The sequence below is a fragment of the Argiope bruennichi genome, chromosome 11, assembly GCF_947563725.1.
Source record: "Argiope bruennichi chromosome 11, qqArgBrue1.1, whole genome shotgun sequence".
Taxonomy (NCBI): domain Eukaryota; kingdom Metazoa; phylum Arthropoda; class Arachnida; order Araneae; family Araneidae; genus Argiope; species Argiope bruennichi.
This window is the reverse complement of record NC_079161.1, coordinates 104488092-104513772: the sequence shown is the minus strand read 5'-3', so window position 1 is coordinate 104513772 and position 25681 is coordinate 104488092. Positions and strand designations below refer to the sequence as shown.

At 29.0% G+C, this 25681-nt stretch overlaps 1 protein-coding gene across 6 annotated transcripts in view; it reads right to left on the bottom strand.

Moving 5' to 3' along the window:
- The window catches only part of LOC129957250 (GTPase-activating Rap/Ran-GAP domain-like protein 3), a 666176-nt gene that overhangs the window by 78799 nt on the left and 561696 nt on the right, over nt 1-25681 (bottom strand). For all 6 annotated transcript variants that reach the window (XM_056069502.1, XM_056069499.1, XM_056069503.1 and 3 more), the window contains exons 8-13: nt 22238-22264; nt 21229-21304; nt 13542-13640; nt 9459-9562; nt 8183-8294; nt 2966-3011 (exon numbers count right to left, since the gene is read on the bottom strand). In XM_056069502.1, the coding sequence (XP_055925477.1) occupies nt 2966-3011; nt 8183-8294; nt 9459-9562; nt 13542-13640; nt 21229-21304; nt 22238-22264 (464 nt within the window). The remainder of the gene's footprint in view (nt 1-2965; nt 3012-8182; nt 8295-9458; nt 9563-13541; nt 13641-21228; nt 21305-22237; nt 22265-25681) is intronic.

The window sequence follows — 25681 nt, the reverse complement described above, 5'->3', positions numbered from 1 at the left end:
TTAAATTTGCAACTATGCATATAGCATGTAGGATTTATTTTTTAAAAACTATCAATATTATAGTTCATATATAAATAACAAATAAGTATATATATATATATATATAATATGGAGAGAGAATTAAGAAAATACTAAATTTATCTTGCGCATAATCTGGGACTGTTTATGTGCTGTGAGAGAGCTATCTACTCGCAGAATTTTTTTCGTCATTTTGTATTTATTATAATTGCATTTCTAAAGCTAAGAATTTTGAAGAAATTAATTCCGTAACATTTTTTTAAAAAGTCCTTTATATTTGCATTATTAAAATGTTATAAATATAGATATAGTATAATTTCCCTTTTAAGTTTGACGAAACTATTTAATATATAATAATTTTTCAATAAATAATTAAAATCGTTCCTGTCTACATCTTTCTAGATTAGAACTAATAAAATCTTTCATCTTTTTGATTGAAATCGAAATAAATATAACAATATACTTGAATACGGAAGTTGAAATGAAAATAATGTCTTTGTGACATCAAAATTATTTGCATCAACAAAAATGACTCAATGACGCAATGTCTGTTGCCATTATTACAGAAAGCCAATTTTAATTTTTCTGTCGTATGTAATCTATCATCTCTCATAAGGTAATGTTATTCGACAAATTAATTTTCACAAATATATGTAAAAATTATAATTTTTACTGATTACATATTTAAAATAAATTAATTGCAATTAAAAAATCTTTTTTGATATTTAATTTTATAATATCTTCCCATGGAACTTCGGAGCTGTAAGAGTTTACTTTTATTTTTGAAACTTGATTTAAATTTTTCAAAATCTATGTTTCATTCACTTAATCTCAAAATTTTAGAGAATATCAAAAATATTCTGTGATTAATAATAAAAAAAAATGTAAAAATCAGATGTAGTGTACTCAATATGGTTTTTAATTCGATACGAAACAAACTTAATTACTTTTCTACTGCAACGGATTATTCTGCAATTGGTCTATAACATTTCTCAATCATTTCTAATATTATATTGCCTTAATTGAATTTTCAACATATGGTAATATCTTAACACTGAATTTAATATTTAATTCACCGACTTATGAAAATTCAAAAATAAGTTAATTGCCAGTAATCTCAAAAGCGGTCCCCATGCTAAAATTTAATATTTATAGAAAAGGTTTCAAAGGGATTCTTTATTGATTTAAATAAAGTGTGAGAGTTTTCAAACTTGCAAAAACATTGACAAACTAAACCGATATAATATTTTAATTTTATGGCAATCTTTACTCTGTAATTATATCTTCAATTGTTCGAGATATGTAATTGAAATCCTTTTTATTAAAACATTTCAGGTTTTTCGCCTAATCACTCTGAAACTTCGCTTAAAAATTAATTACGGAAGAAGCGATTTAATCTCTTTCAGAATGTAACAGATATCTATTACTTGTGAGAGGAGGAACTCCTACTGCGCCAGAGATAATTGTTTTTCTCCCTCTCTATTACCATCTAAGAGGCATCCCAACGTGAGACACACAATTACGTTTTCTAATTTTAAGTTACGCCATTTTTCGCTAACTGCAGAGAGGGGGAGGGGGTACCACATCACTAGTTTTCTCGAAGCAATTATATTCATTTCCCGAAACTCCAAAAGGCTATTAGATTTTCTAGAACAATTTTCGCCCTACAGGGAAATTAGAATTTGATTTCTAGTCAGCGCAATGTTAATGTTCGTCTTGGGAATAAGAAACTATCCATTACTGTTTTTATTTTCTTTTTTTAAAGAATAGTAATAGCAAACACTGAAGAATTCTGTTGGATAGTTACGCAAGAAGCGTGATTTAAATACAGCTTTCTCTTTGTGAGAAAAAAGTCCACGCATAAAAAAACAACTCAGCTTTCCTCTGACGAATATTTCAAAAGACAAATTTAGACTGACTTTTTTAATGGAAATTAAACTGCACCATGTATCGGTGATGTAAATTAGTCAAAATTCTCATTATAACCGCATTACGCATGCATAAATTATCATACCTTTTGTAATTTAAATTTTAATGACGCTTTTATGTTACCTTCTGTAATTCTATTCTGTTATGTAATTTCAAATATTATATATATATATATATATATATATATATATATATATATATATATATATATATATATATATATTATAAATATTGTAACTTTATAAATCACTATATTTGTTTATTAGTATTCTCTGGAATGTATCATTTTTGCTGAATCACGAACTATCTACGATGAATCCCAACGGATAAAAAATGGCTGAAGAATGAAAATGAAAAGCGTAGTTATAGATACAGCGGTGCTCTTAAACCCCAATGCTCAAAAATGCCAGACTGCTAGGAGTCTTACCGGCAATTTCTAACAACTGTCTACAAGAGATTTTCGTAAAAATTCAGAAGTTCAGCGCCGAACGATTTGTAAAATTTTGAATGGAGGAGAAAAATGTCACCAAACATCACTGTAAAAAAAAAAGGCGGGTTTTTTTTTTTTTTTTTACTTTAATTAAATATTTGCGGTGGATGCCTATTTCGTCGCCATTGCGTCGCTTATGCTCAGTGGATGAGGGTGGGTTGCGTGGGAGAGGGTGGATGGAATGTATTGTACTCTATCAATGCGGAGTTCTAAATGGCGTGAAATGCATGTAAATGACTGGTGCAAATATATTGGTAAAGTATTAAATGCTATAAAATGCCATCTCTCCTTTGTCCTGCAATAGAATAATCATTTATGACAGGCTTTATTTCAAAATCTGCCAATAATTATTTTTCATAATGTCCTTAACTGCATTAATAAATAAAACTTCCTTCAAGCGGTTGATAGTAAAATAAATGAATTGAAACTTATTTATGCATTCAAACTATCAAAAAATGTAAATCTCTCAAATAATTACTGTTTATATGATGAATGAGCGTATAAAATTCATTTGCAATAATCGCTTACCTGTAGGAATCATCTTCCTTCTCGTATGAAACAACCGCGAAGATATCTTGGAATGTTAAGGGATATATTGTTTACTTTGCACGTAGCTGACAAACACTTGAAAGAAAGGTGCTTGGAAAATAATTGTCAAAAATAAAAATCTAAACTACATAATTTTTTCCCCTACATAACAGCATTTTGGTAGAATTTGGATGAAATACATAGTTTTGTGAAAGGCATGTATGAAAACATAAGAATATTATAGATGCAATATCCCTTAATGAGTTTAATGTCAGAATTATTTACAATGTTCGAGGAAAATCCAGCTCGTTAATTAAGGAATAAGTAATGTTTCAGGCTTAATTTAAGTTAATGCTTCCAACAAAGCCAAAATTCTTACATACAAAGACAGATTTTTTGCTTTCTATATTTTAGAAATATTTCTCGAGAAGGTTTTGATGTGTATGTAACATTTTCCGTTGAGAGTCAAATCAAATTTCCTGGTCTAAAAAAATCCCTCTTTATGAAGCAATTGTTTCTAAATGAAAAACTTATTCATACAAAAGAGAAAAAAAAATTTTTAAGTAATATTTAATAAATAGCAAGATTTTTCTTCCTATTTTTTCCATAAATGGATTACTGAAATTTTTCTAAAACATAACATTTAAACTTTAAAAAATAAATGGATTTCTCTTAGAAGAAGGCATTCCTTGGGTAGCCTTTCGTTTCTCTTTTGTTATGCATGAATTTGTCATACACACCAAATGATTTTGAAAACAGATTCGATGCTTTTAATACTTGATCGCATAATTTTTCAGTACCAGAAATAAGTTAATGCTAAAGAAAAGGTCAGAATATTCAATTTAATTTTACTGTTTAAACTATGGCTGTAAAATAGCTTGTAAAATGAATGTTTCATGTATAATTTATGAAGAAATTTGTCACTGACATTATAGTTTTCAAATTTCTGTTTATTTTCAAGTTTCTTGCTCATTATTTAGAAAATCATTTTCAGCCTTTTTGTAACCAAGCAGCAGCAAAATGTTTTATATCATTTTTAAAAAGTGAATCTTTGCAATTGCGTTGTTGCTTCCGGTTTCTTAGACCATTTTGGAATCCACTAAATTTCTAACTATAAGTAGAGGATAATTTATCAGAAATCTTAAAGATTCCTGATAAATTATCCTTAACTTTTGTAGGACATTCAATGCAAATACAGGAATTTTTTTAAAAAATTAATCAAAATATGCTATATAGTTAATGATAATTTCGAAGTTTTATACCTGCTTTTGCACCAGCAGTCAGACTACTCAAAATACTTGTTCATACAGGACAGTCGAGCACTACAATGAGAAAGCACTTAATGGAAACCTTGAGATACTTTCAGAAAGAATTTGGAAGAAAGTTTTGTTTATCAGGAGAAAGTTGCTATTACTAATACTACATACCAAATAATGGCTTATGGAACACTAGTTCATTTAGTTAAATTTCGATGAAAATAGAAATAGTTTCAAATTTCTTTGTGAACAAGTTCAAGAAAATATTTTAGACCAAATTATAAGAGAAAATGATTATAAAAACTGAAAATTCTTTCTTGAAGTTTCATTTGCAGATGCTGTGAAAGAAAATGGAAAAGAGACGTAGGAACCATTAAAAATATGATGTATAGAGTATTTCAAAGTACTAGGAAGTTTTTAACCAGAATTATAAAATGCTAGCAAAATAGAGTTGGCAGTGTGAAAGCAAAAAGCTACAAAAAGAGATTCATTTTTCATTTTCTGTCTTTTCAAGTGAAATCGCGCCCTGAAAACTTTGGTTCCTTTAGTAGGAAGGAAGGAGATTCCATTAAGATGCTACCAAAGCAACAGAATTTTACTATGATTATATTTTATTGCTGGTTGCTTCAGTCGGATAGCGATGAAGATACATAAAGGGGAATTGTGCCAGTATAAGGGATGACCTTCCGATTCTGCATTCAAGGACAATAATTTTGATCAACAGGTGAAATTATGGTTTAAAATGTAATGCTGAAGTTTATTGAATTTGCTAACTTGCATTAAAATGAAACTACTCTGTCTAGTATACCTGTATATGATTTAATAAGTATTTAACTAAAACTTTCAAAAGGAATCTGATGGTTAAGAACTGAAGTCCTTTTCAGATTTAATGCAGTAAACATTATAAAGATCTCCCAAGCAAACCCACGCAAACGAAGAATGTTTTTTTTTTTTTTTTTCAAACTAACATTTTTAATGAAAAAGAAATTGAAAGTGTTTAAGAACTATATAAATAGTCTATATTCTGAACTTTTATTATGGATATAATGGTATCATAAACTCTGTCTGAGATGTCTTTAATATTTCTTTAGATATTTGGGACGTGGTAGTTTGAAAGTAAATAACGTTAAATATAAAGAAACAGTTAAACAAGAAATTCCGGATTGGGTTCTATTAAAACAGATTATTTGATAATTTTTATATGAAGAACATCTGATCTGTAGGATACAAAAATAAAATTATAAACAAACAGAAATACAAAGAGAACCATTTGGTGGGAAAATTTCTTTCAAAACTTATCTTTTTATAAATAACAAAAAAAAAATCTTTCACAATAAAAGAAGATATATGAAATCAAATATTATGCAAGAGCAAGCTTTATATACAAGAAACGATGATATTAGAAAGTATAAAAAGAACTATCAATTTATGTTATTTATAAACAGAAGAAAAAAGTCTGTTTAAATGAATATTATTGCTTGATTTTTAACAGCAACGAGTTTCGATTATGAATGAAGTAGATAAAGATTACGAAAGTAGATTTTTTTTCAGATTAAATGAAGTCTTAATATTCGGAAATCTGATGAATAGAGTTCACTTTACGAACATCTCTAAGATTTCCTTCTTAAAGTTTTTTAAACACATCATAAAAATCATTACGCACATTTTAGGATGTGACATAATTTTTAAGAGTTTCAACTTAATAACAGGAAAGATATTCTGTTTTGTACGAAAACAGTCTTTTTAATTAAGCAAAGCAAAGGATTAATCTGAAAGATGGATATGAATATTTCAAAAACCATTAAAACACTTTTTACCATGCATTGATGAAGGAATGCAAAATGTGAAAAGATCGGCTGGGATAAATAATTCAAAACTGAGACTTTTAAGTTTTTGGGAATGTCTGTCATTCTAGTAAAGTAGATTATTCCTCATTTCATTAGTTATTTTTTTCTTTTAACCGAGTCGAAATATCGAAGTCAGGCAGAAAGAATCTATTATAGTTTCATTCATGGTAGTCAAACTCACAGAGAGTTTCAAATATTTTAGTGAGCATATTTTGCCAAGAAAATGTGGCCAGAAGGCCTTTTTTGCTTCACAGCTATTTTCAAAATGAATTCCTCCATTTATTGACTCATATCGACATCCATTGTTTGAAGTTAGCATTAATATTTCATCTTTGTTCATAGGTAAAAATCAATTCTTATTAACCATCAAATACTTAAGAGAGTGACAGAAATAAAAGCAGTTGCTTGGGCAAAAGAAATTATCACAAAATAAGGAGTCGATATTTCTGAATGAATTAAGTAAAAATTGTGTCTCTTAACTGGATTAAAGAAAGATCGCGACTCTCCACATTTCTAAGAGCATCACTTATGTAAGTCTTAACAATCTAACTGATCTAATTTTCTGAAGTCTTTCATTGTTCATTGCATTGCCGAAGAAGCATTGCTTTTCCATTATCAGAAAATCAAATCAGGAAATCTATTCCAGTAGCACACAAGAGTTTTTCGATATCACGTCATTCTTCTGGAGAAAGTTTTTCAACAGAATGTATACAGTTGAACAACAATCCTGAAACAATTACCTATCAAAACAATACTAAGAAAAGATGATTTATTCGTTTGTAGGATGAGGCATCAGACAAGCTTCTTATTTCATAAATTCTATGGTTGAGCAATTATTTCTTTTAATAGTACCGACTTCTAGGAAGTTTATATGCAGCGCAATATTTCTAGGATAGAGGTTATCGGTTTAACTTCTACGAAATGCTTTTATGTTCAGACATTGGATAGTGTGCCTCTCATAGAACAAATGAAAAAAAGAGTACATGTGAAAGATCCAGGGAAAAATTGCATTACAGTCGCGTGTGTTAAGTACGGCAAGTACCAAGAATACATGGTTATCAAATAATAACCATATCAAATTATGTTCAAAAACAAATTCATCAAATTTATGAATAAAATCGTAAGTGAACAGTTTGAACGTTTATATATATATATATATATCAACAGTATTTTGAACGAGTTTCCTATTGAATATAATTTTTTTTCACCATTTCGCTTCGAAGTTTTATAAACGCTTTTCTGAACATTTCATTTAAAACAACCTGATATTCTAATGTTTAACCCTTTCGGAAGGGGGGGGGGGACTCTATCCTGAAAACTTTAACGTCGTGAAAGAGGTGTATGAAAAGCAAAGGAAGTAAGGCATGGAAACAATGCAAGAAGCTTTACACCAGTTATCAAGTAAGAGTTACTTCTAAAAGGTATGAAAAATTTTCTTGATGGATGATTCAGGGATTCATACTAAATAAAATTATTATGATTTATATTTGAAAATGAGTAAACGAAAAAAATGAATAATTCAAAAATTTTGAACTAATTAAAGTGGAAGATTTAAGATTGTTAAAAAAATAAGGCATGCATTTTTTTTACTTTCCTATTTATCTATTAATCATTGCAATGAATTTGTATGCCTCCAAGATGATTACAAAACGTCAGAAATAGTTCCTTTTCGTATTTTCAACTTTGATTTATTTGTATTCTCTGTTTTATTACTATTTGTAGCCGAATTTAAATAATACAAAATCAACTTTTGCATAAAAGTTCGCTTGTCTCAGAAATTTATCAATAAAATCTTTTTTTCTCTTTTACATACAATAAACAATTAGTTATATTTAAATCACGCAACAAATAGAAATAATGGAATTATATAAGATGTAACTGTGAATTTGCATCGGTACAATAAAGGCTGAGAAAAAATGTTGTGATCAAAAATTGTATAGGTGCGTGTTAACATGATCTGTAATTTTGAGGGATTAAATCCTTGTATTGCATTTAACTGAAGAAACGCATTTCTAGAAAATTATTTCTTTGTTACAAGTTTTGATAATTTCTGACACTCACTTAACTTTCTTTTTTTTCCGTACGGAAAAGAACACAACAAGCGAAAAGGATACGAGTAAATTGAGATTTGATCATCGTTGGTTTGAAGTTGACGTGATCCATATGAGTGCCTTCTAGAAATATGATATTCACAATGTCGTTGCCAATGTGCCGTTTTCTTTCAACCTGCAAGGAAATGTTGCATCATTTCAATGACACTTCATGCAATCAAATTTTTTTTAAAACCAGTTTTGTTCTTTGTGAATGACTTTTCTCAATGAATTATGGTAAAATGACACACATTTACTGTTTCTGGCGAAAATATTTGATATAATTGTATTTATTTTTGAATAATTGTTCTTTCTTTCAATCAATTATAAGTAATTATCTAAATTGTATTAAAACTGCTTTGCTAAAAGAGCATTTTTTGTAAGTTTAATACCATCATTTCACCTTTTTATAATGTTATCACTGAAGTATGAAAAATATATCTACAATTTTCTAAAGCAAAACGTATCTGTTGTTTATTAATCATTTCTAAAAGTGTAATTATAAAGTTATGTATGCATTTAGAGCTTCACATCTTTACTTTCCTTTTTTAAATGCATTTCCTTGATTAAGCAATTTCTCATTGCTACGTGTTTGTTTCATACGAACATGAGAATATCAAAAGTGGATGCATGCTAAAAAGCTGTGAAATAAATCAAACTTTGCACAAGGAACCATTTTTATGATTTCAAATGCTATACTGATATATATTATGTAAATGAACACACTTTTGAGAAGACTTTAAGATCAAGTTCGTCAAATTTATTTCAGCATAGACACAAAACCGGGAATGTCTTATTTTCTGTAGTGTTTTTATTAAACATATACATTTTTTTCATAATTTATGACGATATGTGTAGAATTTCTAGAATAGTCAAAATATTTTTGGTACGTAATAATTATTTTTAATGTTTTATCCTTCTTATATACCCCGAAGTTGATTTATAATTTTTACATTTTCATTCAGCGTTTAAATTCAAGTTCAGATTTTTCTTTGTTTTGATTTATTTATGGGTAATTAATTTTAACACATTATTTTTTCGATAAAAAGTCTTACATCAGCAATAGCAATAATTTTTTCAATTTTGCCTAGTTCAATATATAATAAATTATTCTTTATTTAATATTTCATTCCTACCTATAATATTTTTGTGGGCAAAGAAATGATTTCCATTTTGTTTATGCACAAAATTATTAGGAATTTGTCCAGGAATTGTCGAATTTCTTTTTAGAGTTTAAACCCATTTGGATTTCTTCAGATATGGAAATAAAATTTCACAAATAGAAAAGTTCCTTTCTTACTTGTTGTCGATTGTCTTTGGAGTAAGGCAGTAAAGTAGAGACATGAAACATAATTTCATGGCCTTCGTATATTGTGTAAGCAGAGTATTTCCCCGTCATATCACCTAAAATAGGCACAGAATAACTGCTTAATTTTCATAGGAAAATAATAAAAAGATAAACTGAAAAATATTACAAAATTCCAGTATTCAATGCAAAAAAAATTTAGTATTGAATTTCCTCTGTAAGTTTAGAATTTGATATTGACCATATAACACAAAATCATTTTTTACGTGTATAGGCATTTGATCAACAGAACAGCAACGCATTAGTATAAGAATATTGGAAGAACGAAAAGATCCACATAAGAAAGGCATTTCACTCTACCATGCAAAATTATAATCAGAATAAATGAGACAGAATAATAACATCCCAATATTTTGCTCGACAATAAAATCTATTTCATGAAATTAAGACATTGTGACGACACGTCCTTATCCTAAAAATGAAAGCTAGATATTAATTGATAATCCTATTCAGATTGTTATTATTGTGATTTAAAAGCCATCAAACAACTGATGCTTTGAAAGTATTGAAACTGCTTTTGGAATTTACTTTTGACAAAAATGGAAAACACATAAGCGTCATCATGCATTCTTTACAGGTCACATATTTATACGATATAGTTAGGGATTGCAATACCGGACAAAAATTTCAATACCGGTATTCGGTATTTTTTAAATCTTAATACCGGGATACCGGTTTTAATACAGGTATTAGAAATTTTAGAAAAAGAAAGAAAAACACAGGTGTTTCTTTGTTTTATTTGCCAGTTTTGTTAGAGAGTGTAAACATCACAAAAATAATTTGTAACTTATAAATTATAACAGCATATAATCAAAAAAAGTAAAGAAACATCTTATTTATTTAAATCACAAAAAAAAGTGTAAATATCACTATTCAGTCTGTGGTACTATTATAAATTTTTGAAATGTGATCTTAAAAAACATAATGCATCAATTGTACTGTCATTAAGCCTGAAAAGTAATTTTGTGTAAAAATTACCAGCTGTCGAAAACTCTCCTTCGGCATCTACTGTAGTTGATGGTACTGTTAGCAATGCGCGTTATACTTTTTCCAAGTATTTACCTCTAAATCTCTCATCTTCAAATAAATCGATTTCCCTCGGATGGTTTTGGATATAACTGATTTCTGTATTGTATTTTTGGTTCGTTGAAATTTTATTTATCGCTAATTCTAATTTTTGTTCAAGAGACAATTCCTTTTCACTATCAACAGTAGTGACATCATAATCTTCGATAATTGAACCGAATTCTTCCGAATATGGATAGGTTTGTGGGTAAACAATTTTAAGAAAATTTACTCTAAACTTAATCAGATTTGAATTGGTTATTTTCTTTGCTTCTTTTTCATTTTCATTTTTAAAATCATTATAATTATGTAAATACCATAAGACATTTTCTATTTCGGTATGACTTTCTTCTGTGAGATTTTTCAATGTAATACATAATTCTTCAGATAGTGATGTGTGCTGTTCTTTCAGTGACTGCAACATGAAATTTATTGTTGTATTAGCTGTTAATAAATTAAAATCTCTCCGACATAATGCCTCAATAGTCAATTTTATTGGAAGTAGTGCTGATATAGTTCTGGATATTAAGTCGAATTCACTATCTGAAAAATTAATTTACAGGTTTAAGTCCATTATTGCTTTTTGGATTGGATTTCTAAGTTTCAAAAATCGTTCCATCATTAGGAGTAAACTGTTCCAACGTGTTTTAGAATCTAATATTAACATAAATTATGTTTTATTTTCAGTTAGTATATATTTTAGTAATATATCCTTTTTATAGGGGAACGTTTAAATATCTTAACAATTTTTCGAACTTTATAAATTATAGGAAGCAATTCTTGATAGGTTAATATTTCATCCTCATTAGCAATATCTTCTTCAACAATTACATTGTCATTATCTTCATTGTCAATATCTCTCTCACTATTACTCTTTTCAAAGTTGGAATCCGAAATTTCTATATCCACAGTATTTGGATTCTTTATTTTTTCGGTATAACATATCTATTACTCCTAATTGAATTCCATGTGCATAGCACAACTGCTGATTTTCACCAATCAACTTTCCAACTTTTTTCATAATTGTTGCTCCATCAGTCGTTATGGATACAATATTTTCTTTCAGGGATAATCCATGTTTCGCTAATTTAGATTTAAGCAATTAATTAAGCCATTAATTAGCTAATTAATTTCGCCTGTTATGAAGACATAAAAACGTATACTGTTTTGCTATGTTCGCGATACCTGAACATATAGAGGAGACAATTTTAAAAATTTCTAATAAATACCGAAAAACCAGTATTTAAACTTGTGAATACCGGTATTACGAAATTGTACAAATGGCTCAAAATACCGGTATTCGGTATCCCGGTATACCGGTATTGCAATCCCTAGATATAGTTGATGATCAATTATCAATAATCTATGACGCTAGCAAGCCTCTAAATCAAGACCAAGTCAGATTATTGAAATAAAAACATAAAATTTCAAATTATTTTTGCAAGCATAATTTAGTTAATTTAATGACACGATTCGAAACTGCTCTATAAAAATTTACGACTAACCTTATTATTATTTTTTTTTACCAGCGATCAAGAAATCATAACGACGGTTGAGCCGGCACACGGCAACGGTAAGGATGGTTAAAGAATGATGGCAGATTTAGCAAGCACCAGGTTTTTAAATATGGTTTAATGGGTCCTTAAATATAGGATCCTTCAGTCTTGAAGACATTATCTTATCATCATGCCATCGTGGACTTTAAAATGTTCATATATCCATTGTTTGAATTTGCTGGTTATAAATAGATTCTATTTTTTATTTTATTTATATAAATCCTATTTCTTTTCTTCTGAAAGGTTTCTGCATGTATATTCGAAAGTTATAATTATTTTACAAAAAGTAAAGACTAAAAGTCCATATTCCTGATGTAAAATCTCATTGCCAAGTGAGTGAAATGCCTTCTGAAATTCCAATACATAATTGGGTGGGCACTTGTTGGAGTTTGATAGGACTGAGAGCTTTCGAATTTCAAGAGAGCCACTGCATGGTAAGATATTTCCTGTTCCGCACGCCTATCGAAATATCCATTCAAGGTTTAATTAAATTGGGTATTAATTGTCAATGCAGTTTAACTTCCACACTGTATGCCAGTGAATCAGGGCTCGAAGATCATCGAGAATATCTGAAAATTCTTGTTTTCTGCAAATATGCAAACATTTAAATTATCAACTTGAATTTGATTTCAATTATTCGAATGATGAAGAATTTCACATTTGCAATAAAGCTAGAATAACCATTTGTTTGAAATAATTGAAAAGGAGTATCCGATTTTTACTTTTTTCGTATGAAAAGTACATATGTTGGACTAGATGAATCCCCCCCCCCTTCGATTGCCGTCACGGATAATTGTTGAGATGTGAAATATTCAGTTATTATAATTTCAATTATTTAACCGAACTTATTTGTCTGATTTTATAACATTTAGGTTCCAATTATATTCCGCTGTACTTGTATCATTTCATTTCTGTTGAATACAGTTATTTCTAATTAGACAAAAGTGGATTTTTTTTTTTATTTCATCGCTTTTTCTCAAACATTTGAAAATAGAGAAAGCGAATAAGAACTTTTTCTCCTATCAAAATATTCATTCCAAAAAGTTAGTCGGAGATTGAATGTCTGTAGAATATTATTGCACTTTATTGAGGAAATGAAATTAAGTTGGATCAGAATTATTAGTATATAATATCACCTAGCAGGATATTTCACGACATTTAAAGTCGCTTTTCACTTTTGGGCTCTAAACATTGATTTGACTTGAATGGTTTCAAAATATGTTATAAATATATCTCTGACTTGAGAGCCTTGGAAATACACCTGTATTCCAATGTAAAATTCCATGCTTGAATTCTTTATTTATAAAGGCTTAAAATGCCGAAGACATGAAATTCTCAAATAATTACTGCACAAAAAAAGCATTTAATTTCACAATTGGAGAAACTAAGCATTTACCTTTGACATCTAGTCCTCCTCTGTATTTATCCCAGCTCTTTAACCGAATCCTCTCACCAAGCAAATTCACAAACTTGTCAAATTCTTTTGTACCGGTTTCTGAAATGAAACAGTGGTAAACATATCGAACAATAAGCAATCTAAATAATCACATGAAAAAGGATGAATAACTATTTTTTAGTATTCAAAGAACAAAACTAAGAAGCCCGCATGAATGTCCCGAAGATATGGAAATTTAGAGAACAAGGAGTAAATCGATTCTTTGTTCACGCCATATGATTTAAATAATTTTGTGAGTTTATTTTCATTCAAAAAGTTCACTTCTTGTGGTTTATTTTACTTTGATATACCGTAAACTGGCTAAGACATTCAAATCTATCTTTCACATCAAATATATTATTATTTTAAATTTTAGAATTTATTTAGAACAGATTTAAATACTTTTAAAATCAGAGTTTAAAGAGATGATTTATATTCAGGAAAAATTTTAATTTTTCAAAAAAAAAAAAAAGACTTGCTACAGTAAATGAAATTAGTAAAATAGGTGAAATATTTAATATTTGGAAGAATAATAAAACTTAAAGCTTAAACGGTAATTATGATTATATTCGAGATTCTTTAATAAGAATTAAAAAAAAAAATAGCATTTTGTTTCAATGTTTTATTGAAATGCACTTCAAGGTAGTTAATTCAACTAAAGTGATTCTCGTTAGTCCATAATGAAGATTAAACAATGAATTCACATGTTGAGTACAAATTGATGAAAAGTTAAAAATCAATATTAAAAAAAAAAAAGACTGTTCGAAAAATATAATCAAGTGAAAAATATATCAACAGTAATTATAGTAATATTAAATTCAAAGTATCTGAAAGAGAACAATGAAAGGCATCGATAAAAAAAGAGTCATTTTAAGGATTTAGATATGCAAGAAACAAACTAAATCGTTGAAAACGAATGTTATCAGTATGACATTAATGAAAAACAACAGTTCTGCAAATTATAGAAACTCTGTAACATTAATGAAGTACTCGTACTGAAATCTGCACAGCTTAGCAATTTGTTCTTGTCTTTTTATGGGTAAACAAGTAAAGAAGACTTCCTATTTTAATCGTGAATTTTCTTTTCGCCGGAGGAATTTTTTTTCTTTCCACTCTATAACACCGACATTTTCTGAAATCCTTATGAGATTACCGAGAGATTTTCTTTCCCATTCAGTCGGGGGGAACAAAATAAAGAAGACGACGACAAAAATCAATTATTTAATGGAGAACCTTTCTTAAAAAACACATTAAAACTAAATGATTTAAGTCTTAAGCGATTCAAAAACAGCACAGAATTATTCTAGATTAAAAAAGATTTGTTGGATTAAATGGGGAGTTCAAATAAAAGCATCTGTGCCGTGATGTAATCTCTTAAATCATTGACGCGACGCAATTTATTCTAGATTTTTCCCCAAAAGTTTATAGACGAATTAAATTTTTCGGGTAATCTTGTTATTCTTTGCAGAATCTAATCTATTAAAAAAAGTCGGATTTACTACAAGATGAGAGCCAGGAATAAAATCTTTATTTTGTTTACTGCGCAAAAAATAACAATAAGTATTTCCATTTACCATAATAAAAATAAAAGGCCGATTGCAATATTTAAGCATACAAGTGCTAAAAGCCAACAAACAAAACAAAAATATCAGGTAATATAAAATTACTTGAAGAATTATCTTAAATTTCGGTTATGTCTTGATAGTGAGATAGAGCTTCGTTTATTTATTTATAGGTAGAGGAATTAGAATTGATATAACGAACTTTGAAATAAAAGAGAGCACATAAAAACAAATATTTTACTTATAGAAACGGATGGATGTGGAGGAAAAAAATGAAACAAATAAATACTTTTCCGAAATTAAAACATAGTCGAAATTTTCTAAAGTAGTTTATAAAATAGTGTAAAAATTGATCACGCTTATTGGTTATTAGCCACTTTTGGCCACCAGCTGGTTCGCCAATCTTAATGTTCGTTTAAATTTTAATAATTAAATATTTTACGCAATTCCTACTTTAATAGATTCTTCATCAATATATTTTAAAACTTCAAATTTCGATAGTCATATAATTCACTCATAATATTATAAAGGCCTTCAGTCATAACGTAATATGTATTTCTCTAATTTTCTGTTAGCTCCCGTAGAATTTATGCTTTAAATTAAAGAGAAAAGAATTAATCTGTAATTAATATAATAATATTTTTTACTGAAACAAAGCATTTTTTTATAATATGATTACTGATAACAGAGTCACTGAGCGTTTAAACTTTATTGGCACTAAAAATATCTTTCTTAATTTATGTAATATCTCAAGAATTTTTCAACAAAATTTTCTCAGATTCATCATGAACAGATCGATTAATTAACAATGTTTAGTTTTAAATGCATCAAACACTAAGAAAATAAAATGAATCGTTTAAAATAATCGATCGAAAACAGGTTTAAAAAAACTACTTAAAAAACGATGTACTTAAAACTATAAGTATATACAAAAAAATATATAACTAACATAAATACAATTTACTTACAAAAGCATGCAACTAACCTAAAAATAATTTAAATCAAGAATCATCCCTTGATAATATTGTCAACAATCAGAACACAATGCGCATGCGTAAATTTTCAACGCCAGTTACGGTAACGCAAATGTGTGAATTTTTCTACGCCAGCTGGAGTAACGCTATACAGATTAGACATTTTTAATTTCCTTTATTCTGTGTTATTTTAATTCAAAAGTACTTCAGAATGAATCTGAAAGATCGATTAATTAACAATGTTTAATTTTAAATGTATGAAACATTAAGAAAATAAACAGAATCGTTTGAAATAATCGGCCGAAAAATGTTAACCCTAGCCTCGTTACTGTTGGGAAAAAAATAAAACAGAAGCCTTACTCATTTGGCGGTGGGGAAAAGATATTTTGGCGGGAAAGTTAGTTTTTAATTAATAATTAAAATTCTAATTTAAAATTCTAGAAAAGGGACCCCAGGTGCACATTCCCGACCTCTAAGGTATACATGTACTAAATTTGGTAGCTGTAGGTCAAATGGCCTGGCCTGTAGAGCGCCAACACACACACACACACACACACATTGAGCTGTATATAAGTATATCTGATAACAAAAGATTTCGATTAGCAAAAATAATACGATAGCATACAAAATTCTCGTGTTCTTTGTCAAGAATGCATTTCTAATTTCTTAATTATTAAATATTTCAAAATTTCTTGTCTTAAAAAATCTTTTTTATATCATCTAAAAATTACTAAAAAATAATCTTTTGAAATATTATATCTTTAATTATAACTTTACCAGCAAATTAAAATGAATAAATACACAGAGGGACAATGCTCGTATAAATAAGCATAATGATTTAAAATCCACATAATATTTCCCTCATGGAAGAGAGATTGTTGAAACAGACTTTTTTATGTAACTTTATTAAAACGCTAAATGAATCGAGTACGAAAATTGGGCTAATACCTCTTACTCAGCATTAAAATCTTAGAAACAATTCATTAATTACTTAAAGAACTATGTGATATGTTCACTGCTTTTAAATATCATGTTCGAATAAATATGAACAGATGGATAGATAAATACTGATTTACAGCAGAAAAGAATGTCATTGCAGTTTATTAACTGTCGAAATGCCGAATTTGATTTATTTCTTCGATTTAGCGGTTAAGAAGAAAGAATAATCCAGATTAAGCTTTAAAGAGAAAAAAAAGTGTAAGGGATAATGAAAGCATAAATGACAGTGAAAGTCTAATGACGATTTAGGCGAGAATTTTTTTCTTATCGGTGCAAAGCGAAATGGATAGGTTGAAAACGACTGAAACTATTTATAATGCTCAGAGAAAGCTCTCACGAGCAAAGCATGAACGTGTGTAGAGTTGTTGGAAATATATCATTCACTTCCAAAACAGCGCGTTCATACCTCGCCTTTAGAAATTCTAGTGAAATTAAAATTCCAAGGTATAATGTTCATCTTTTCTTAAAGCGCTTTAAATGAAAAAGTTCCGCTCTAACGCGCTCTCAGTGAGGAAGATCCAGACGGCATAACTGAGATTCCTGCACCTGAGAAGAAATCATTTAAATTGGAATGATGAGTGACTAAAATGGAATGATGACTTTTATTGGAATGTTTTCTTAAGAATAAATGCTATTACAGAAAAAAAATGCAGTCTTTGAAGAATTGGAAGTAACAATCGAAATAACATATGCAAAAATTTCAAATAAAATGTTTTTAAGTATGCATGCTTTTAAAATTCGGGGAGTTCAGTGCATTGCAGATCGGAATAGCCATTGAATCGCGACAGGAAGCGAGTGAAAATAATGCCATTATCTAGTTTGTTATAAGCTCTGAAAGCAAAATGTCCAATATTTAATAAATACTTTATAAACAATGAGTGATAACATTTTATGCGACACTCAATAGATACAATTTTTTTTATTTCGTTTATTTCAAAATAGATTTGAAATTCTTTGAAGGATTTTAAAAATATAAGACCACAAAAGTAGTTTGAATGGGTGATATAATCGAAACATGATCAAAATATTTTTATATTTTTACTTTCTCGTATCAAAGTATAGGACAAATATTGTAAACATAAAAAAATCCAAAATCAAAATGCTTACGAATTTTTATATTTCAGATCTCTGTATGATCGAAAAATACATTCTTTGCATTTTGATTGCCTGCTTTGCAAAACAATAGCTCTGAAATGCTTTGAGATAGGCGAATGAAATTTGGTATATAAGATTAGGTGCAGAAAATTTGTAGAATTCCATCACATTTTGCACAAAATGCATTCCGAGGGGTCCGGCAACTCGAGTGCAAGTGAACTCGATAATTACAGAACGTAAAGAGCCGGACAGATAAATCTGGTGCACAGTTTTAGCATCTGAAACGTAAATTCGTATGAAATTTTGAACAAAATCTGTCGAAAATTCTTTCGTGTGTCGGTCTTCTTGGTTCGGTTTCGCATGCACACAAACGCAATTATTTCAACCAATGGAATTCGGCATGTGATCTACAATTGTAATGCAGTTTCAAATTTCAGTTTCAATAGATCGTTGAAAAGGCATCCGAAATACAGAACTCTCACAATAGATTCAATAAAAAAAATCCTATATTCAATCCAAAGATCTAAAGTCCTTAACTATTGTTCTCTAAAGCCATTTCAGGCATTCGCGATCAAGTCCAAGGTCCAGAATTTCACTCGGGGGGGATACGGGAGGGGGATAAATCACTCATAAGAGAGAATATTAGAAAGATTTGGTAGACTATTCCCCTTGATTCCAATGAAACATTTTTCTCCATAAACGAAACTAATAGAAGTTCAAATTTTAGATTGAATTCTTTCTCCATTAAGAATATCTCCAAGCTTCCGTATAAAATAAATAGATCTACCTTACCAGAGTTTGAATTTCAACTCTTATCAACTTTGAAAATGCTTATAATCCATATTTAGTGGTAAAGATGAATTCTGATATTAATAGTTTTAGTTGGAAAAATAGATGTGAAAATTAAAAAAAAAAAAAAAATGTTTCAGATTTGTACTGTGATTATGCTGATGGGAGTGATTGCCCCAATACATTGCCAGATAGCCATTGCTTTTTGATCGATTGTGACTCAAAATTACAAAGATTTAATAAGATTATTTGAAATGTAAGGATTTTCAACACGTTGGAATCGTAATAAAATATTTAATATCTTATGCAAGATTTTTAGACAATGGCACTGCATGATCATTATTATAAACTGCTGGAAAGCCATGGCTCACCCCCCCCCTCCGTATATATCAAATTGAAAAAAGTGCCATACTAAGAGCGAATGGTTGGCCGTTGGCCGCATTTTTAATGCAGATTCTCATAGATGCTATCGATGCCTAAGATCACGCTCCATCAGTGAAAGTTTAAACAATTAGATTTTGACGGAAAATGAGTTACAAGTGAGTACAAGATACCATCAGATTTGAAAGTAGGCTAGTCATACCAAATTTACATTGAGACGTGTTTATGGATATTGTCGTATGTGCGACGTGAGCGAGTTTTGTTTCTCCTATCTAGACAACCACAATGTTTACCGTTTTAAACAGCTCCACCTATTCCGAAGTTTCCGATGACATTTCTATTCTGCTATTCACATTGCCTTCTCTATATTTACACAGTTTTGGGATTAAAATTCTTCAAGTATTTGCTCTAGATGTTTGCCTATATTCAACAAAAAAGGTTGAAAAATGTACAGTATGTTTAAAAACAAATAAAGGGCTTAACATTTTCAATATTATACCTTTCTTTAATCCTTTACAGTATTCATACATTCGTGACTCTTTAAACAGGAAAAAAAAAAAAAAAAAAATCGGACTCGCATTTGTTACATCTTTGGCCTCGAGCGATTAGGCGAAGCGACGCACAAACATTTGAAGGAGAAAGACGTTTTATTGAGATAAATAATGGAGATTGAAGTTTATGATTAATAAAATGTGAAGGCAATTTATTTTATTTTGACTTCAAGTCTCTTCTCTGGATCTTAAGACGATATATTTAGGGAATTTTCGAGAATATACTAACTTTGAAGAAAAGAGTTATTTGTATAGATATTTTCTTCTTTTTATGGTAAATAAAGTAATAAATTTTGCTATGATCAGAATTAAAGAAATCCTAGTTTACATCAACTTTATGATGTGATGCAAGTTTATGGACCCTTAAACATTCCATTCGCACTTCGTTGAAAGGTAACAAAATTAATAGACGGGTAAATATTAAAAATTAGAATCGATGAACTGTAAGGACCAGATTCTGTTGTTGAAGATCACTTGCAGAATTTTCCCGTTATCTTTAAATAAATTTTAATATGTATAAAAAAATAGTATTCAGTATTATATCAAAGTGCGAAAATATGCCTTTTATGAATTTTTGATGCCATTTTTTATTTGAAAATTCGTATCCAATAGTTTTATTCGTAAAATTAATTAATGTAATTTTTCATTTAATCTATAAAATTAGATAGAAAGAATTAAAAGGAATAATTTGCAAGGGCATTCAAAGTAAAGAAAATACACAAACACTACATCTCTGTAGTGTTTGTGTGTGTTTAATTGTGCGTAAAGAACGAATTTTGGCATTATAAAATTTGAAACACTTTTACTTTTGAATATTTACTTCAAGAAATCTGTTTTTCCTAAACATGTTAAAAAAATGTAAAGTCAGATAAATATCTAAAAGTAAATTATTTAGTAGAACATGTTACAATTAATATGTATAGGAATATTTTATTAACCAATTCATTACTATTGATGTACTACAATCACATCCTTTAAAAAAGTATTCCTTCACCACTGAATTCTATCGTTCCTTTCTTAGTTCATTTAGTTTTAGATTTACTCCAGAAAGTAGTGAAAATACTTGAAACAGAGCCATAGCGAATGTATTAAATGCAGATCTTGAAGAAGATTCGATTTTGGGCAAGCATTTGTTGCCAACAATATGTAAAGGATTTATCTGTTACAGATGAATAACAGCGTTTATTTTATTACTGATTAAAATTGTGAAATGCCATATAAGTTGGCGATGAACATTAAATAATACAAATAATTCCTTATTCATTTTAAAGTACCAAAAAAGTATCATAAAACTTACCATTGCTAAACATTTCATCGTCTGTTGTTTGGCGGGCTTTTGCAAACAGCACACCAAATTTGAAATTCACAGATCCCTAAAAATACACACACCACAAATATACACATAAAATATATAAAAATGTTATTTTTCTTATGATAATAATAGCATCAGTCCTTTATTTTTTGCTGATTTTATTTCAAGGGTAATTTTTTAATTAATAATAATTAAAGGTAAAGCTCAATAACGAGCTATATAACGAGTCAACATCTGAATTCTCTTTTCTCATTTTAATTTATCAAGTATAAGAGTATATTGCTTAACAGCTTCTTCCATTATAGAATTAGAATTGTTTTAAATGTAGAGTAAATCAAATAAAAATATTTTATTGACTATTTTCATTAAATTAATGTTTTTTTTAAGTCAATCAATGTACAATGTCAATCAAAGCACAATCAATGTAGCATCACTCCACCACAATTAGATGATATCACAACAAAACTGTTTGACTAAGCGGTTGCATTCTCTCTTACATAAAAATAAGAACTACTTTCCATACAAATCCCTATGCACGACTTTATAATTGCTTGAACTCACACAAATATCGATTTGCAACACATTGTTTAAAGTTTATTTATAGAATTTAAATCTTAAAGTTAATATAAGTTCGTCGTGACTAACTATTTATACACCACAAGCAGCACTACCAAACAATAGCTTTCAACAGTGTAAAATAGAGTATGTTTCAGTGTTTTTATTAGCTAAAAATATTTTGAACAAACGAAAGAAACAAGAGCATAACATTCAGTTTACTTGCGAATATGAATGATGTCAATGTTGTATAAAAGTTTCCTGAAGAATACCATTACAGAAAATTATCATATAAAGCTGCTCGTTTTTAAAAAATGAATGATAAAAATTATGAACTATTGACACATTGTGTACATCATTCATAGAAAGATACAATACTAATAATTAAAAATAAACTTGAGTTAAGTAAATTTAAACTTTAAAGTCAGAAGAAACTCACTTCTTGCTCTTCCAATAACAGTAGATCCTAAAAGAAAAAAGACAATTATTATACAAAAATGCCAATAATGAAATAATCAAAGAACTATCTCTAACATGAGGATACGGTTTGAGATCATGCTTAAAATCTAAAAAGATAAGAATTAAAATTTATTTAGAAAAGATACATAACATTCGGAACAACTATTTGCGTCCTTTATGATGGCTCAATAATCGGTCTCAATTTTATTTCTGTCTCTTTTTTCCATAACGTTATTATTGAATTTGTTTTATTAATGAAATAATCATCTTTTTACTTTACTTGTCCTGACATTCTCACTATTTATAAGCAATGTTAAAATACCACCGTCCACCTACTGACTAGAATAATAAGGCTGTTATTTTTACGTTGATCGAGGCAGAAGTATTAATGAGCACACTCCCTTTTCAACATTTAATGCTATATCACTTTTGCAGAATAGAATATAAATAACACATGTTTAAATATATTTTTATATTTGTACATTTTAGCATTTTGTGTGTGTGGAGAGGGGAGGTGAAGACTTCTTATCTAGGAAAAAATTATTCATAAGATACTTTAATCGGAATGGTTAAAAAGTAATGGATATTTTTATAAAAACGACTTTAGGGAAAAACAAACGGTGTCATTACTCAGAAAAATCTTGCAGTTAATATCCTCAAATATATTATATTAGACACTGATGCGTTAAAATACATTTATGCAATGAGCCACAAAATTCTTCTTTAATTAAAAATATTGCACAAAATTCTTTGAATTATATCACACAATTATAATTAGTGTGTTAAGCAATATTTCTATCAGGCAATTGTAAAAATCTGTTATTCAAAATGTATATTAAAACTTATGTTCATAATTAGAATCCTCATATTTTAGCAGTTTTCGTTTGTAATAGGGTTTCATTGAGAGATAGATTTCAAAAACTGATTTAAATTTCAATATACAAATAAGACCATGGTTTTCTTTCCTAATTTACTTCCTATAATAGATCCATTCATACCTCACGGTTTAATTCTGTGAATCCAATACTAAACTTTCCGAAATATAGAATGGGAGATGTTACAGTACAGACCAAAAAGAGGCAGATATCTGACTCATAAATAAAATTGCAAACATCAATATAATGCCTTCAAATTGAAATTACTTTAAATTCTCTCTAAATGCTCGTTTTTATGGAGGAAAAAAAAAGATTTTTGCATTTTAGTGATTTTATCATTTGGCAATTGGATTTTAGAGGATGTGTTGAACTAAGTGATAGTAACATTAGATAAAATGACTCTATTGATGCGTATTACTCAGTATTTAATTCATAAATCCATAGTTAACAAGATTTCCTTAATTTTTATTAATAGACACAAAAACTATATAAATAAATATATCAATTTAAAAATCTGCATTTTAATATCACAGTATTCTTTAAAATTATATTATTAATCAAGAAAGTTTTAAGGGTAAACTTTAATGGAATTAGATAAACAGAATATAAAGTAAATACCGTGAAAATCTAATCTTATTTATTGAGTAGCCATACTAAGAAATTTAATGTCTTTCTTTAGATTACATTTAGAAAGAAGTAAAATGTATGTATATATAGGAATGCTGAAACACCAATTAGCTTTCTTTAAACAGAAAAGATAAACCAAAATTAACGAATCGAAACTGAGCCGGGAATGCTTTCTTCATAGTGAATAAGCAAACAGTTTTCCTTTCAACTGGAACTATACAAATATTTATTTAATTTCCTCGAACAAAAGCCTCTCCAAAAGTTGAATTTAAATGTCAAATAAAAATTTACAGAGCCCCTCCCCCTTCCAAAAAAAAAAACTTAATTCGAGAAAAAACAAACTCTTCCTTAATGATTGGAAATACATCCGTCATCTATTGATAAGAAATTTTAAAAAGAATGAAAAAATAAGAGATTAAAGAAAATAAATCAAATCCTTTCCATTTCGGAAAGGGAACGATTCTTCGAAGAATTTTGTGGCGGAAACAGCATTAAAGCGAATAGGCAGAACAATTCAAAGGATATAAAAAATATTCACCGTACCGAAGGAGTTTTTTTACTTCTTCTAAGTTTTTTTAAGAACAAAAAATTCATTTAACAAGATTTTCAGCTTCACTTTGGATTTTGGGAGTAAAGTGTCCATGGAGGTTTTAGGCATAAAGTGCTGCCTCCATTCCGAAAGGTTAAGCTCTGAGTGAAGAAAAAAAAACCCGAACAAGATTTAGCACTTTAAAAAACATAAATCCGACAAAGCGCTTTTGAAAATCGTTAAATTTTCCAACTGTGTGCGTTTTACTACTGATACAACATTGCTTAGAGTCAATGAAGTAGTTTCATGTAGGGTAAATAACACAAATAATTCTTAGTTTCATAACAATGCAAGAAAAACGTTCTTGAGGTAGAATTTGAAATAAATATAGCACAGTTTTCACTAGATGAATGAAAGAAAAAAAAATAAAGAAGAGATGATTTAGGTAGAGAATTCACAGTTTCTAAGGTTTCAAAACTCTGGCATGGAATTCCCACAAAAATTAGAATTCTGATGAAGTTTTGTGAGTGCGTCGATGACATATGTAGATAAAACTGATGATAAATATAGATGGAAAAGAAACCGGAACTCAAAGGAGATCAAAATAATATTATCTCCAATACATACACTGTGTAAAAAAATTAGTAAAAGAGTAGCTGCAAAAGCTCAAAATCAAGCAGAACTTATTCATAAGCCCAAGCAAACAGTACGCAACTACATCGAAAAGTGAAAAAAAAAAAAAAAAAAAATCGTTTTCAAAAAACGGAGGCATCATCCAAAGTGGAAACAAACACAAATTAATGATCGTTTGTCTTGGGCAAAGGGACACATGGCATGAACCACAGAATAGATTTCTGTGATATTTTCAGATGAATTTTTTTTTTTTAAACTTAGATGGTCCAGGCGGTTATCAATGCTACTAGCATTGTCTGAAGAATGCAGAACAATATTATTCAACTAGACAAATGGGAGGAGGACGTTTGATGGTCTGGTTAGTAGTTTTTTATGGAGGAAGAACACGCTCAATCTTTCTCAATAGTAGGCAGAAGCATACAGACTGCATTAATGTCCTGAATTCTGAGCTTCACCCTTATGCCTCTGAGTTAGCAGAAGAACAGTGGATGTTTCAACAAGATGGAGCGTCAATCCACACCAACAATGAAGTTAAAAATTGGTTCGCAGTAAATAATGGGCAGGTTTTACCACGGCTAGCTAAAAGCCCCGATTTGAATATAGTAGAAAATATCTGGACAATGCTTGCTCATCGAGTATACGCTGGTGGGAAGCAGTTTGAATCGCTCTCTGAGCTTCGAATGGCATTAAATACCTCTAGGGATAATTTTGGTCAAGCAGAAATCTTATCCTTGTACGATTCACTTCCAAACAGAATATT